The sequence below is a fragment of the Suricata suricatta genome, chromosome 8 (assembly GCF_006229205.1).
Source record: "Suricata suricatta isolate VVHF042 chromosome 8, meerkat_22Aug2017_6uvM2_HiC, whole genome shotgun sequence".
Classification (NCBI taxonomy): domain Eukaryota; kingdom Metazoa; phylum Chordata; class Mammalia; order Carnivora; family Herpestidae; genus Suricata; species Suricata suricatta.
In genome coordinates this window covers 16,261,234-16,276,023 of record NC_043707.1, presented here as the reverse complement: position 1 = coordinate 16,276,023, position 14,790 = coordinate 16,261,234, and the positions used below count along the sequence as shown (strand labels likewise).

At 42.6% G+C, this 14,790-nt stretch overlaps 1 protein-coding gene across 1 annotated transcript in view; it reads right to left on the bottom strand.

The window, feature by feature from the left end:
- The window catches only part of OTOA (otoancorin), a 63,586-nt gene extending 49,108 nt beyond the window's left edge, over nucleotides 1–14,478 (bottom strand). The window contains exons 1-8 of the mRNA XM_029948592.1: nucleotides 14,388–14,478; nucleotides 13,769–13,797; nucleotides 13,646–13,676; nucleotides 13,502–13,529; nucleotides 11,872–11,959; nucleotides 8,649–8,780; nucleotides 5,633–5,868; nucleotides 2,481–2,584 (exon numbers count right to left, since the gene is read on the bottom strand). Coding sequence (XP_029804452.1) covers nucleotides 2,481–2,584; nucleotides 5,633–5,868; nucleotides 8,649–8,780; nucleotides 11,872–11,959; nucleotides 13,502–13,529; nucleotides 13,646–13,676; nucleotides 13,769–13,797; nucleotides 14,388–14,478 — 739 coding nt within the window. The remainder of the gene's footprint in view (nucleotides 1–2,480; nucleotides 2,585–5,632; nucleotides 5,869–8,648; nucleotides 8,781–11,871; nucleotides 11,960–13,501; nucleotides 13,530–13,645; nucleotides 13,677–13,768; nucleotides 13,798–14,387) is intronic.
- Between the last annotated feature and the right edge of the window lie 312 nt (nucleotides 14,479–14,790).

The window sequence follows — 14,790 nt, the reverse complement described above, 5'->3', positions numbered from 1 at the left end:
GGGCAGGAAATCAGCAAGAACCAAGTTGAGTTGTTAATTTTAAATTATAAAGCATAAACTATATTTCTGCAGTCCAAGGATCTCCAAGATTGATTTTTTTTTTAGAAACAGACTCTTTTTTTTAAGTTTACTTCTTTATTTTGAGAGAGAGAGAGCTAGTGGAGAGGGGCAGAGAGAGAGGAAGAGAGAGAGAATCCCAAGCAGACTCTGCACTGTCAGCACAGAGCCTGACACAGGGCCCGAACTCATAAATGGTGAGAGCATGACCTGAGCTGAAACCAAGAGACAGACACTTAACTGACTGAGCCACCCAGGTGCCCCTAAGATTGGGACATTTTTAACACCCAAAGTATTTCCAGGTACCTTAAGGACTTCATGAAAAATAAAAAGCTTAAAGTCTAAACAGAATTAGTTTTAATCCACTTTAGTATAATAATGAAACATAATGTAGAGGAACTTTAGAAGGAAAGTCTGTCTTTAATTAAATTCTGGCAATAAGGACTCTGGAAGCCTAGAGGTTGAGCGGCCGTCTTGGGGTTACATAGTGTAAGATTTAGATTTCTGGAGGCCATAAGTATGCATCAGGCAGAGGGAATTCTGCTACGCCACTGAAGACATTGATTATTCTGTTGTTGAACGCTCCTTATATACAAATCTCAGAGCTTAATTCCAGGAAAAGGATTGACTGGCCCTCAGAATACTCCAGCCCCACAGGCTTTCTTTAGGTTTCCCCAAATCACAGAGCTCATTCCTGCCTCAGGGCCTCTGTATTTGCGGGTCCCCCTGCCTGCCACGCCCTCCCTCCAGTGCCTCACGGGACTGATTCCATGTCTCATTTTGGTCTCAATTCAGACGTCAAGTCATCTCTGGTTTCTTAGTCCACAGGCTGGCAAACTATAGCCCACAGGCCAAATCCAGCCCGCCACTTGCTCTTGTAAAGGCTGCGAGCTTGGTTTTTACACTTTTAAATAGTCGAAAGTAAAATCAAAAGAGGAAGAACATTTTGTGACATGTGACAAGTTTGAAATTCCAATTTCGGTGTCCATAAAGAAGGTTTTGCTGGGACACGGCCATGCCTGCTCATCTGCTGTCAATGTCTGCTTTAGCACCAGGACATCAGAGTTGAATAACTGAGCCCAACTACAGGCCCACAAAGCTTAAAATATTTACTCTGACCCTTTAAAGAAAACGTTTGCCAAGCCCTATTCTGGTTGAAAGCACGCAGCCTCTTCATAGCATTTATCCATTTTATTTTCTTCACAGTAGCTACCAGTACCTGAGTTCTCTCTCCCCCTCTTCTTAATCTGCTAGTTAAAAACTTTCCTCCACCTACTCTCCCCCCATAAAAGAAGAGCTCCATGAGAGCAGAGACCTTGTCTTATTTTCCTCTGGTATCTCCAGTGGCTGACACATAATGGGATTTGGTAAGTGTTTTAAAAGTTTATTCTGTTTACATTATTTCCATTAAACACTCAACAAATTGGGCACCTGGGTGGCTCAGTTGGTTAAGCATCCAAATCTTGATTTCAGCTCAGGTCATGATCTCATGGTTCATTTGGAGCCCCACACTGGGCTCTGTGCTGACAGTGTGAAGCCTGCTTGGGATTCTTGCTCTCTCCTCTCTCTCTGTCCCTATCCAACTTGTGCTCTCTATCTCTCTCAAAATAAATACAATATTTATTTCTTTTATTAAATATTTTATTTAGTTTATTAAATATTTTTAAATATTTTTTAAAATATTAAAATATTCAGCAAATTGAAGCCATCTGAGACTCTGTCTGCATTACTAATCTATTTGGCCATCCTTTCCTCCTTTTTTAATTGTATTAAAATAAACATAACCTAAAATTTACTAACTTCACCATTTTTAAGTGTGTGGTTCAGTGGTGTTAAGTGCATTCACTTTGCTGGGCAGCCATCACCATCCATTTCCAGCACTTTTTCATTTCGCAAAACCAAAACTCTGTCCCCATGAAACAATGACTCCCTATTCCTCCCTCCCACCCCGGCCGCTGACAACCACCATTCTACTTTCCGTCTCCATGAACTTGACTCCTCTAATACACATCTGTAAAATCAATGAATCCTGACCTATTTCTGCTTTGGTTGCCAGGAAACATAGCGCTGAATTTCTGTGCTTTATCGCCTAGATTTCCTTTTAAAAATTTATTGTGTCCCACTTTAATACAGATTTATGATGCACATTTTGAACTCATGACTTTGCTAAAAAGCTTCTCTTTGAATCTAAGATAGCATCATTATTTCTGTTCCACTTGCAAACCAGGACGCCCCTTCAGCATGTGAAAAGTGTATTGATGAAATGGCGTGTGTGTTTTATTCCATAAGCCACATCTGGAAGGCGGTAAGGATGAAGAAAAATCATACATAACAATGAAATCAAATCCTTATCTTTAGAGAAGCACCACTTTTAAGGATGGACTCCCCCTGAAAAGTGATCCCCCCTTAAAGCCCAGGCTCACCAGTAGCATTGGAGGCTGTCTGCAAAATCCCAGTCATCCAGGCATAGAGAGCTCTCTGGGAATGAGCCGAGGTTTGGTCGTAGAGGTCTTTGAACACCGCGGATCTAAATGACAAACATGGTTGTCAATTAAGGAACAAACAGGTGGAGGCCTTGAGATGGGTCAAAACAGCAAATGTAACCAAAGCTGTCTTGTGTTAAAAAGCCTTCTCACTCCCTTACTACATTTGCCTATTTTCCCATTTCTCCTTTCTCCTTCACATCTGAATGCCTTCCTTCCAAAATAGTTCTCTCCACTTCCTTACCTCCTGGTCACTACAACTACCACTGCTGCTGCTGCTGCTGCTACTACTTCTTCTTCTTCCCCTTCTTCTACTTCTTCCCCCTCCTTCACCTCCTCTTCTTCTTTTCTAACAGTTTTATGGAGATACAATTCATATTCCATACAACTTACCCATTGAAAATGTACAGTTCAATGGTGCTGTTCCCAAATTGTGCAACTGTCACCACAGTCAATTTTAGAACATTTTAAGCATCTCAAAAAGAAACCCCATACCCTTTAGCTTCCTCCCCTCTCACTAGTCACCCCAAACCCTAGAACCTACTAATTTACTTTCTGTCTCCCAAGTTTGCCTTTCTGGGCATTTCAGATAAATGAAGCATGCAATATGCCATCTTTGTGTCTGGCTTCTTTCACTCTGTGTGATGTTTCCAAGGTTCATGCATTTTGGAGCAGGTGTGGACGCTTCATTCCTTTTTACTGCCAAATACTATTCCATCGCTCATACCCACCCCATTTTCTTTATCGCTTCATCAGTTGACGGACCTCTGGGTTGTGTCCACCTTTTGTCTATAATGAATAATTCTGTTGTAAACATCCATGTACCACTTTTCGTGTGGACAGACGTTTTCGTTTCTCTTGGGTAGATAACCCAGGAGTGGAACTGCTGGGTTAATGGCAACTCCGTGATTGGCCTTTCGAGGAACTGCCAGACTGTTGTCCAAAGAGGCTGCACAATTTCATGCTCTCACCAACAGCGTATGAGGGTGCTGATTTCTCCACATCCTCACCAACACTTGTTAGTAGCTGACATTCTGGTGAGGGGGCTGGGTTTTTTTTAAGTTCTTATTTAAATTCCAGTTAGCTAATATACAGTGTGATCTTAATTTCAGGTGTACAATATAGTGACTCAACACTTCCATACCACACCTGGTGCTCATCACAAGTGCCCTCCTAAATCCCTATCATCTATTTAACCTGTCCCCCACTCACCTGGTAACTATGTGTGTTCTCTATACTTAACAGTCTGTTTCTTGGTTTGCCTCTCTCTTTTTTTCCCTTTGCTCATTTGTTTTCTTTCTGAAATTCCATGTATGAGTGAAATCGTATGGTATTTGCCTTAGTTGACTAACTTATTTCATTTAGCATAATATTCTCTAGCTCTATTCACACCACTGAAAATGGCAAGATTTCAGGGCGCCTGGGTGGCTGAGTCAGTTGAGCATCTGACCTTTGGTTTTAGCTCAGGTCACAATCTCACAGTTCAAGAAACCAAGCCCTGCTTTGGATTCTCTCTCTCCGCCCTGCACATTCTCTCTCTCTCAAAATAAAAAAATAAACTTTAAAAATGGCAAGATTTCATTCTTTTTTATGGGTAATATTCCATTATAGACAGACAGATAGACAAACAGGGATATATACATATATCACACATCTTCTTTATTCATTCATCAGTTGATGGAACTTGGGCTCTTTCCATAATTTGGCTATTGTTGATAATGCTGTTGTAAACATTGGTGCATATATCCCTTTGAATTAGGATTTTTGTATTCTTTGGGTAAATACTTAGTAGTGCAATTGTTGGATCATAGGGTAGTTCTATTTTTAACTTTTTGAGGAACCTCCGTACCATTTTCCAGAGTGGCTGCACCAGTTCATATTCCCACCAACAGTGCAAGAGGGTTCCCCTTTCTCTGCTTCCTCACCAACACCTGTTATTTCTTGTGTTGTTGATTTTAGCCACTCCACTCTGACAGGCGTGAGGTGATAGCTCATTATGGTTTTGCTTTGTATTTGCCTGATGACGAGTGATGTTAAGCATGTTTTCATGTGTCAGTCTTTTGGCCATCTGTATGTCTTCTTTGAAAAAATGTCTATTCATGTCTTCTGCCATTTTTATTTTATTTTTAAGTTTATTTATTTGAGAAAGACTGAGATCGCACAAGTGGGGGAGGGACAGAGACAGAGAGGGAGAGAGAGAGAATCCCAAGCAAACTCCATGCCACCAGCGAAGAGCCTGACACAGGGCTTGAACCCACGAAACCTTAAGATCATGACCCAAGCCAAAAGCAAGAGTTGGATGTTTAACTGAGCCATCCAGGAGTTTTCTCCTGCCCATTTTTATTCAATCTTTTGGTTTCTGGGTATTGAGATTATATAATTTGGATACTAACCCTTTATCAGATATGTCATTTGAAAATATTTATCTGACATTTTGATTATAGACACTCTTCTGGGTGTGAAGTGTCTTGGTCACCTTGAACCACTATGGCCTGGTCCCCTCCCTGCTACACATCTTCTTGTGGCCCCAGTCAACAACAATTTCCTTGTTGTCACATCCAGAAGTCCCATTTGGTCCAAATATGACTTGATCTTATAGTAATGATATCAAAGTTACTTTTTAAATAAATGTTAACTAAATAGAATCAGTCACTATAAAGAAAAAATGTGAAGTAAATTATAGTACCAGTAGAGGGAGGGAGTGACTGGGTGGTTCAGTCAGTTGAGCGTCTTACTTGGGCTCAGGCCATGATCTCATGGTTCATGAGTTGGAGCCCTGCATCAGGCTCTCTGCTGTCAGCGGAGAGCCTGCTTTGGATCTTCTCTCTTCCTCTCTCCCTGCCCCTCTCCCACTTGCATGCTCTCTCTCTCTTTCTCAAAAATAAATAAACATAAAAAAATAGTATGAGTGGTATACAGATATGGCAAAAATTGTGAAGATGTCACCAGAATGACCGACATTTGGGAGGCACAGTTTTAATCATCCATCGCTAAACTCCACAGATGTTAACCTGTTCCTTCTGCCTTCTCCCCCTGCTACCCATCACCTCTGAGGATGGGAAGTGGGGTTCAAGGGCTGAGGAAGCACTCACAGGTTCTTGAAAGCGTCTTCTGGCAGGTGCCGGGGGAGCTTCTCTGGGATGTCTGGCTGGAGAAAACTGCCTGAGGAGCCCTTCAGTACCTTGCCCAGGATCTCCACACACTCCAGGGAGTTCAGCACCTGGAAACACCTCTCCAGAGTGATGACAAATAGGCTGCGGTTCACACCAGGGCTCTGCAAAGCTTGTTCCCGAATCGCCCCCAAGTCAATAACGACATCCTCCAGATCCTGTAAAGAAGGAAGCCAGGGTTGTCTTGAGAGCGGCCTCTGGATTTGGAAGCCCTGAGAAGGACTTCCAGTGGGGAACTTCAGGACCATTGTTCAACACCACGCTGCTACGTTAAACCTTCTAGAACTCTCCATCTCCTACAGAACAAAGTTGAAGCCTTCACCTGCCTCACCCACAGTAAGCAACTTCTCACTTTCCAGATATACCATGTGACTCACACCTCAGGCACTTGCTTGAGCTGGAATTCTCTCCCCCTCCTTCCCCAAGCAAAATCCAGCTAGCACATCTCTCAAGGGTAAGCTCAATTGTGATTACCTTCTTAGCGAAGTCTTCCTGAATGCCCTTCTACTTTGGTCAAATCACCTTGAGCCCAACTCTATGATGCATTAAGAATGTTTATGGGCTCATCTTTCCTCCACACCAATGGTTCTCAACCCTGGCTGCACACCAGATCACTGGGGAAGTGATCCCAGCACCACCGCACAGAGTTTGATTTAACTGGACTGTGGTGGAGTCCAGGTACCTGACTGTAGTGTGCAGCTATGACTGAGCCAGGAAAAGTCCTTGAGGTCCCAGCCATGTGCCTAGTGGAAGGTACACGGAAGACATTGAGAAGGCATGTTGGAATGAATGAATGAATAGTGAATGGCTCTCCTGAACCACAGAACTCAGAAATGGTGACAAAGCTTAGTCCCAATTTGATTGGCACCTCAGTCTTTCACCCAGAACACCCTGCAACAAACATAATAACCACCATTTATTGAGCAATGTCCACACACTAGGCACCATGCCAGGCATGAAGCAAACATGTCTCTTCTCATGTAATTCTCATGACAGTCCAATAGGTTAAGCTCCATAGATCCAAGGACCAGACATTCCTAAGTTCAAATCCCAAGTCCTCCCTTTATTATCTGTGTGTTCCCAAGCAATTCACTTACCTTTTTAAAGTCTCAGTTTCCCCCTCTGTAAAATGAAGATAAAACCAATGTCTATCTCTTGGGTTTGCATAAGAATTAAGACAATGAGGGGTGCCTGGGTGGCTCAGTCGGTTAAACGTCTGGCTTCCGCTCAGATCATGATCTCACGGTTCATGGGTTCAAGCCCCGTGTTGGGCTGTATGCTGACAGTTAGCTCAGAGCCTGGAGCCTGCTTCGGACTCTGTGTCTCCCTCTCTCTCTGACCCTCCTCTGCTTGCACTGTCTCTCTCAGTCTCTCAAAAATAAATTTAAAAAAACACTTAAAAATTAAAAAAAAAAGATTTAAGATAATGAGTGTATCGTGCCTGGCACCTGGTGAACACTCAACCAATGTTATATGCTATTATTATCTCAGTGTTGCAGGTGATGAAAACAAAAGATAGAATAAGCAACCTGACCAAACTTATACAGAACTAGGTACCTGCATCTAAGCACATCCTTATAATCATGACCGAATGTTTAACTATGGTCATTTATTGTCTGGAGCTAAAATAGTGTAGTCATTAGGAGTGCAGCTTAGGGGGCTTCTGGGTGGCTCAGGTGGTTAAGCATCCAACTTCAGCTCAGGTCACGGTTTCACAGTTCCTGGGATCAAGCCCTGTGTTGGGCTGTGTGCTGACAGTGAGGAGCCTGCTTGGGATTCTCTCTCTCTCTCTCTCTCTCTCTCTCTCTCTCTCTCTCTCTCTCTCTCTCCCCTCCTTCTCCTCCTCTCTGCCCCTCCCCCCACTCATTCTCTCTCCCTGTCTCTCTCAAAATGAATAAAAAAATATACATTTAATAAATATATCTCATTGGGGCACCTGGGTGGCTCAGTTGGTTAAGTGGTTGACTCTTGATTTTGGCTCAGGTCATGATTTTGTGGTTTGTGAATTCAAGCCCTGTGTCAGGCTCCACACTGACAGCCCAGAGACTGGTTAGGATTCTCTCTCTTTCCTTCTCTCTCTGCCCCCTCCCCGGCACACATGTTCTCTCTCTCTCAAAATAAATAAACTTAAAATAAATTTATTTATTAAATTAATAAATATTAAAAATATGTATCGTTTTCATAGACTACCATCCTCATTTTTGCCATTTTTGCACTCCCTTTTCTATTGTTTACCTCATATGATTTTTAAACGGACTCTTTTTTTTTTTAACTTAAAGTCATTTCAAAAAAGGAAACATCACATCTCTCCCAAACCAACAGGTTTGGTGTATCCATTCTATTTTAATAACAGACATTAAAATAAATCTGTGATTATTAAAATGTTTACATGGTTCATCTCCTTTTGAGAAACACTGGTCCACACTAAATGGTCTCTGATAAAGAAAACTCGAAACCTCACCTTTCTGGGTCCCAAGGATTTTTGGGGTCTCACAGGCCTTGCTTTGTGATGCTCTTAGACTACCAACTTTGTTTTGTGGAAATGTGTCTATTTCTGTTTTTTGTCTCATTCCCTCTCCCAGACTGTGAACCCCTTCAGGTCAGGGGTAGTCCTCTGTCTCTGAACCCGGTGTCCACTTATGCACAGTAATTATTCATGGGTGTTTATCAAGCCAAGCTATTAGAAGCTCCTCAATTCTCCTCATTTCTTAGTACCTATAAATGTATATAAGGCTCTTTATTTGAAGAAAGTAAGTGAGAAAACCAAGGTCTCCAAGCTCCTGGGGAGGGGAGTGGGGGAGGGCGGTTGCAAAGGGAGAAGGTGGGAGGAAGACAAACAAGAGGGCCAAGGCCTGAGTCAGGCTCAGTTGGATTCAACTCAACAAATGCCAACTGGCCCTGGACTTCCCCTACTCCCGGGGTGCCAAGAATGCCTCACCAAGACATCCTTCTTGTCTTCCAAGAGGCATTTCATGGCGGTGCGGAATTGCTGATCATCTGTTTCCTTCAGGTCCTCCAGCAGCTTCTGGGGCTGGTGCAGACGCTGCTCCAGGTGGTTTTCCATGGCTGCCTTGATAGGGAGTGTTGAGATACAGTGAGGACAGGACAGGAGCACCGGGTCAGCACCACGGCCAGCAGCCCAGCCAGGCCACCTACTTCCCTGCAGAGACCACAAGCTGGAAGCTGGCAGCCATGTTTGGTTTGGCTGGCTCCAAAATTTTTCATTAGCTGCCAACACTTTGAAGTCAGGGGATTCCCCACAAAAATCCAGACTTCCAACTTCCCTTGGAAAACACAAAGATTTGGCAACGCTGGGCGGCATCCCTGTCCTGGTGATAATCAGCAAGCCAAGGGCCAGCTGCTCCCTGTAATTACACTCCTACTCACCAGCCAGCCAGCCAGCTGATCTCCTGGTAACCTGCCTGGTCCCTGTAGGTGCTTGAGGTTTCAAGTCCAGAGCCACTGGCATCTGTCCAGGAAGTTTAACCACCCCCAGACTGGCACTGCTCAAACCTCTCCCACACCCCAAGCTACCAGAGTAGAAGAAAAATTCAGGCAGCATGAACAAATTCCCCCTTGGCATCCCTTCTAAAGTGAGGGGCAGAGGTCAGCAGCCTTTCCTAAAGAGATTACCTCTGCTGTCTGGGGAATTATTTTCTAAATCTCCCTTAAATAAAGGTGCTCTAGAAAGGCAGCATATAATGATGTCCTGGGCAAAAGGTGGGCTCTAAAACCAGACAACCCATGTGCACATCCCCACTCTGCCACCAACTAGCTGTGTGGTCTTGGATGAGTTACTCAATTAGGACTGGTAGATAAAATACAAGATGCCCAATTACATCTGAATTGGAGTTAAACAGTGAATAATTTTTTAGCATAAGTATGTCCCAAATATTGCATGAGACTTATGCGAAAAAATTATTTATTGTTCATCTGCAAATTAAATTTAATGGGGAATACTGCATTTTTTTAAAGTAATCTCTACACCCAGCAGGGGGCTCGAATTGACAACCCTGACATCAAGAGTTGCATGCTCCACTGACTAAGCCAGCATGTACCCCACACTGGTTACGACGATTAAATAAGTGTGTGTAAAGCATTTTCAGTATTGCCTAGCACACAGTAAGTGGTCAGTATATGCCACCCATTATTCACTATCCTGAATGAGTTGAATAATTATTTACTCAGTGACTGTTCCTCTAAAATGAAAGGTCCATATGGGTAGTAATGTGACTGCCTTGTTCTCCTGCATCTCCAGTATCTAGAACTATGCCTGGCAGAGAACAGAGGCTAGATAAGTAGATGTTGAATGAATAAACAAATTTATACATAGCAGGAGAGAGAATGTATCTACTGGTCAGGCTAAAATACATATATCTTGGGGCATCTGGGTGGCTCAGTTGGATGAGCATCCAAACTCTTGATTTTGGCTCAGGTCATGATCCCACGGTTCTTGAGTTCAACCTCTGAATTGGCGTCCACACGACAGTGCAGAGCCTGCTTGGGATTTTCTTTCTCCCTCTCTCTCTGCTCCTCCCCTGCATGCACACATGCACACTCTCTCTCTCAACATAAACAAACTTTATATATCATGAGAAAACTTACTGCTAGACAGAAAAGGGACAGCCATTACTTCCGTTTAGGTTGCCACAGACTGATGAACAGAAGAAAGAAAGCAGATGCTATGAAGCCAACAGCCACCTCCAGCTAATGGATGTCCTGGTAACTAGTTAGCAACCAGCTCTCTGAATGTAGTCCTCATGTGAATGTTGGTTGATATAGTCATTTCACTATAAAGTAAATAAGGTGCACCTGGGTGGCTCGGTTGGGTAAGCGGCTGACTTCAGTTCAGGTCAAGATCTCATGGTTCTTGAGTTTGAGCCCTGCATCGGGCTCTGTGCTGACAGCTCGGAGCCTAGAGCCTGCTTTGGACTGATTCTGTGTGTGTGTGTGTGTGTGTGTGTGTGTCTTTTTCTGCCCCTCCTCCACTAGTTCTCTGTCTCTCTCTCTCTCAAAAATAAATAAACATTTAAAAAAATAAGTAAATAAAAATTCAAATAAAGGCATCAGGACTTCATCCATCAATGACATGACTTCCTTGATAGTTTCTGGATACCGAAAGAACATATCCTCAATTTTCTGTGTTATTCACAGTATAATGGTAAAGACATGACATTCCACACTGGGGTGATGCTCATGCTGATGAGGTATGTGCTGTCCAGTTTGTCACAGTCCCTACCATGCCCTACTGCTCTACAAATATTATTGCCATCTATTAACATACCTGTGCTACTGGGTTTTTTTACAGTAGAGTTAAAAGAGAAGAAAAATATTTCTTGGACCCATGATCAAGGGACTGATAATTATGTGCAAATATCCATCTCCTGTATTTCCATTTAGCAACAGAATCCCACGAGTTTTAGCTGCCTACATGGCTTCTCAGAAATGCCTCTCTTCTTACTCCTCTTCAGTAACATGTAACGGTGGACTGTGAGCCAATGGAATGTGAGCAGGACAAAGTGTGCAACTTGCAAGTCACGTCCTTAAAGGGAAAATGCTCACCCTTCACTTCCTCTTTCCCACCCCCGCCCATCCTGGGTTGGAGAATGGATGTGCTTTTCAGTCATGTGGGCAACAGCTCCCTAGAGGATGACAAAGCAACAATAGGGAAGGAACCTGGGCCCCTGGATGGTCTTTTGAAATAGAGCTTCCTCTCCTCTCTGGATCTCCCACCCAACTCTGAATTATACCATGAGATAGAAGTAAACTAAACTGTGGGTGGGTGGCTGGCTGGCTCAGTAGAACATGCAACTCTTGAGCTCAGGGTCATGAGTTCAAGACCCATGTTGGATGTAGAGATTACTTATAAAAAATTTAAAAAAAAAGAAACAAACAGACAAAATTGTTTGAGCTGCTGGAATCTGGGTTCTCTTTGCTACAGCAGCTCAGTCCTATACCCTAATACACTAAGTCTCCATTAAAGGTGGAAAAGTGGAAAAACACAAAAGTTTCAAAACAACGGGACAAAACAGGTTTCTTTGTAGAAGTGAAGGCTATCTCTATACCTAGTCTACATCTCCATCCTACCTGGCCCGAGTTTACAACTCCTCACTGAGCACTGAGAGGTGAATATGTGACCGGGATGAGTCTCAGGTACGTACCTGCAGGCTGGGGATGGTGAAGGTAACATTCCGTGAATTCAGATAGGCCAGGACTTTGTGCGACAGCTCTGCCATCCACCCGTGGGACCTTCATTTGAAGACAGATAGGAGAAAGTCACAATGATAGGCTCCCCTACAATGAGTAGTTTCCCTACTTACCAAGAGGCCAGGGGACCAGGATTCAGAGAGGATGTGGGGAATGGGCCAGGGATGCTAGGAACTTTGTGTTTGGAGGAGGAGGAGACTTGTTAACCTGGCACAGTGGTGGGGGAGTTTTCAATTCTAAGAACTCTCCTGGATCCCATTCTCTCAAAGACCATGATCAATTTCTGAGTTGTGTGCAATATTCTAATTCCCATAACATTTCACTTGGGTTAACTACAATCCAAACAGACAGACTTGGAAAAATATCCTTACTATGTAAAGTTTAAAAGGCAGATACAGTGTATACCATGAAAGGGTGGAATAGCACAGTATAAGAGTATAGGCTCAAAACCTAGATTTGAATCCTGGCTCTGCCACTTAATTGTGTGGTCTTAGGCAATTTACTGAATTTTCCTGTGCCTCAGTGTCCCTTTCTATGCAATATATCTAAGATTTGTGAGGATTCTATTTGTTCACACATCTTAAGTGCTTAAAACAATATCCAACACATAGAAAATGCATAATTTTGTTCATAACAGCCAAAAATTGGAAATTACTCAAATATCCAACAAAAAGTAAAAGGTTAAACAAATATTTTAACATTTGTTAAATGTTACGGTACATCCATTCAATGGAATGTCACCCATTCATGTAAAAGGAATGAGTTATACTTTAGCTTCTAGCTATAATGCATCATTGGCAGCAGATAAGTCCTTCTGCCTTAAACAATTGGGAAATTCTTGTTATTAAATAAGTTTATGAATGAACAAATGAATACAAAGATAGACAGATAGAGACAGATTTTAGCCTGAAAGAATATATCCAGAACTATCAACGAGAGTTAAAGTTACATTAGGAAGAAGAGTATTTATGGGAAATCTTTTCCACTAACATAATTGAGTGCTCCTGTCATGGGCTCCCATATCTTCTCCTTCACAGTACGCATCGTATTAGAATTTTCTGCTAATATTTGTCTTTTCACAACACTCTCTAGTGCCCTGCCCCCACAGCCCCAGGATCTACCACTAGCCCATCCGCAGTGTAAAACATGACAGGGCAATACCCCCTGGAGCCCCAAGCCCTGCTGCTGGATGTACAACTCAGCTCCTCCACACTACCCGGCGGTGTGACCTTGATTCACCCTCCCTGTGCCTCCCTTTCACTGTTCTGTCCAATGAGAAACAAGAGGACCTTCCTTGGGGGTGCTTGTGAGGATTGGATATGTTTCTATGCACAAAGCACTAAGAATGTTATGGTTTCATAGTAACCCCTCAATAAAGGTTAGTACTTGTGGTGGAGCAGAGAGGAATACAAGTTTGTGAAACAAATGTAGCTACATTCAAACACCTGTGCACTGGGTGCTATTTTTTTTTGTAATGAGTTAAGTACGTATGTATTACTTTTTGGAATTAAGAGACTTCAATTTAAGATTTTTTTTTATGAAGCATCTATTCTATCCCTTCCCCTCCCCTCTAGGGTGGGTTACCTTTGAAACTGTATGAGATCCAGTAAGGCTACATGGGAATAAAATGAAAAGACAACTTTAAAAGAATCATTCCAGAGAGATCACAGGCACATTCTGTTTGAAATTTTCAGAGGCAGCGAAGTGGGGACAGAGTAGGGACATTACCATTCAGATAGCGTCCATATATTATTTCTTCCTAAAAGGCAAAGAAATAACGTCAAGTAAAACACCCAAAAGTTGGCAGATCCAGTAGAGGAGAATTTGATTCAAAGAAAACAAGATACTCACCGCCATTTTTTGCAACAGTGGATGCAAATCTGTAAGAGAGCCATTGGAGGTATAACTAGAATTGAATGGTGTGATCTTCAGATATATAAATACGGGTTAGGAAAAGAGCCCCCACACCCCAATAAAAGAATCACTCATGAAGGAAAATTTCAGTGAATTTTAACTTTACCTGTGCCAACATGGCCCAGTGTGTGAAAACTCTGGTTTGATAAACCCTTTTAGGGGCACCTGGGTGGCTCATTCGGTTTAGTGTCCGACTCTTAACTTTGGCTTAGGTCATGATCTTATGGTTCATGAATTCGAGCCCTGCATCAGGCTCTGCACTATTAGCACGAAACCTGTTTGGGATTCTGTCTCCCTCTTTCTCTGCCCCTCCCCTGCTTGCTCCCTATCTCTCTCTCAAAATAAAATAAAAATAAACTCAAAAAAAGAAAAAGAAAACCCTTTTAGGATAATTCTGAAAATCCTACGTATACATGTGGATGGACACACACTCACTCACACATACGCACACATCCCAAAACACTTCACAGCATCATGTACCTACGCTGACCTGTCCCCACTGCATTCCCTAAGATGTGCAGAAACTATGGTAGATTATTCCTCCCTCAGGACTTACCCTGCATGGAATCTGGAACTCTATGACTTGCCACTCCATGGCTCAGAAAAAGGAACAGGAAAAGAATGTATATCCTAGGTTCCTGGGACATCCTCCTGCAGTTAATTCAAGCACAGAAATAGTTCAGGTTTGTATTTTTAAAATATATTTAAGAATGTTCAGAAGACAAAAGGGAAAAACAAATATATCCAGAATCTCTTGAGGTTTTTTAAAAATAAATTTTAAACAACAATGGTGAGAGTGGACATCCCTCCTAGCATCAGCAATCAGACAACAAAAGGAAATAAAAGGCATCAGAATCAGCAAAGAAGAAGTCAAACTTTCCCTTTTCGCAGATGACATGATACTCTACATGGAAAACCCGATCGACTCCACCAGAGCCTTCTAGAACTGATCAATGAAT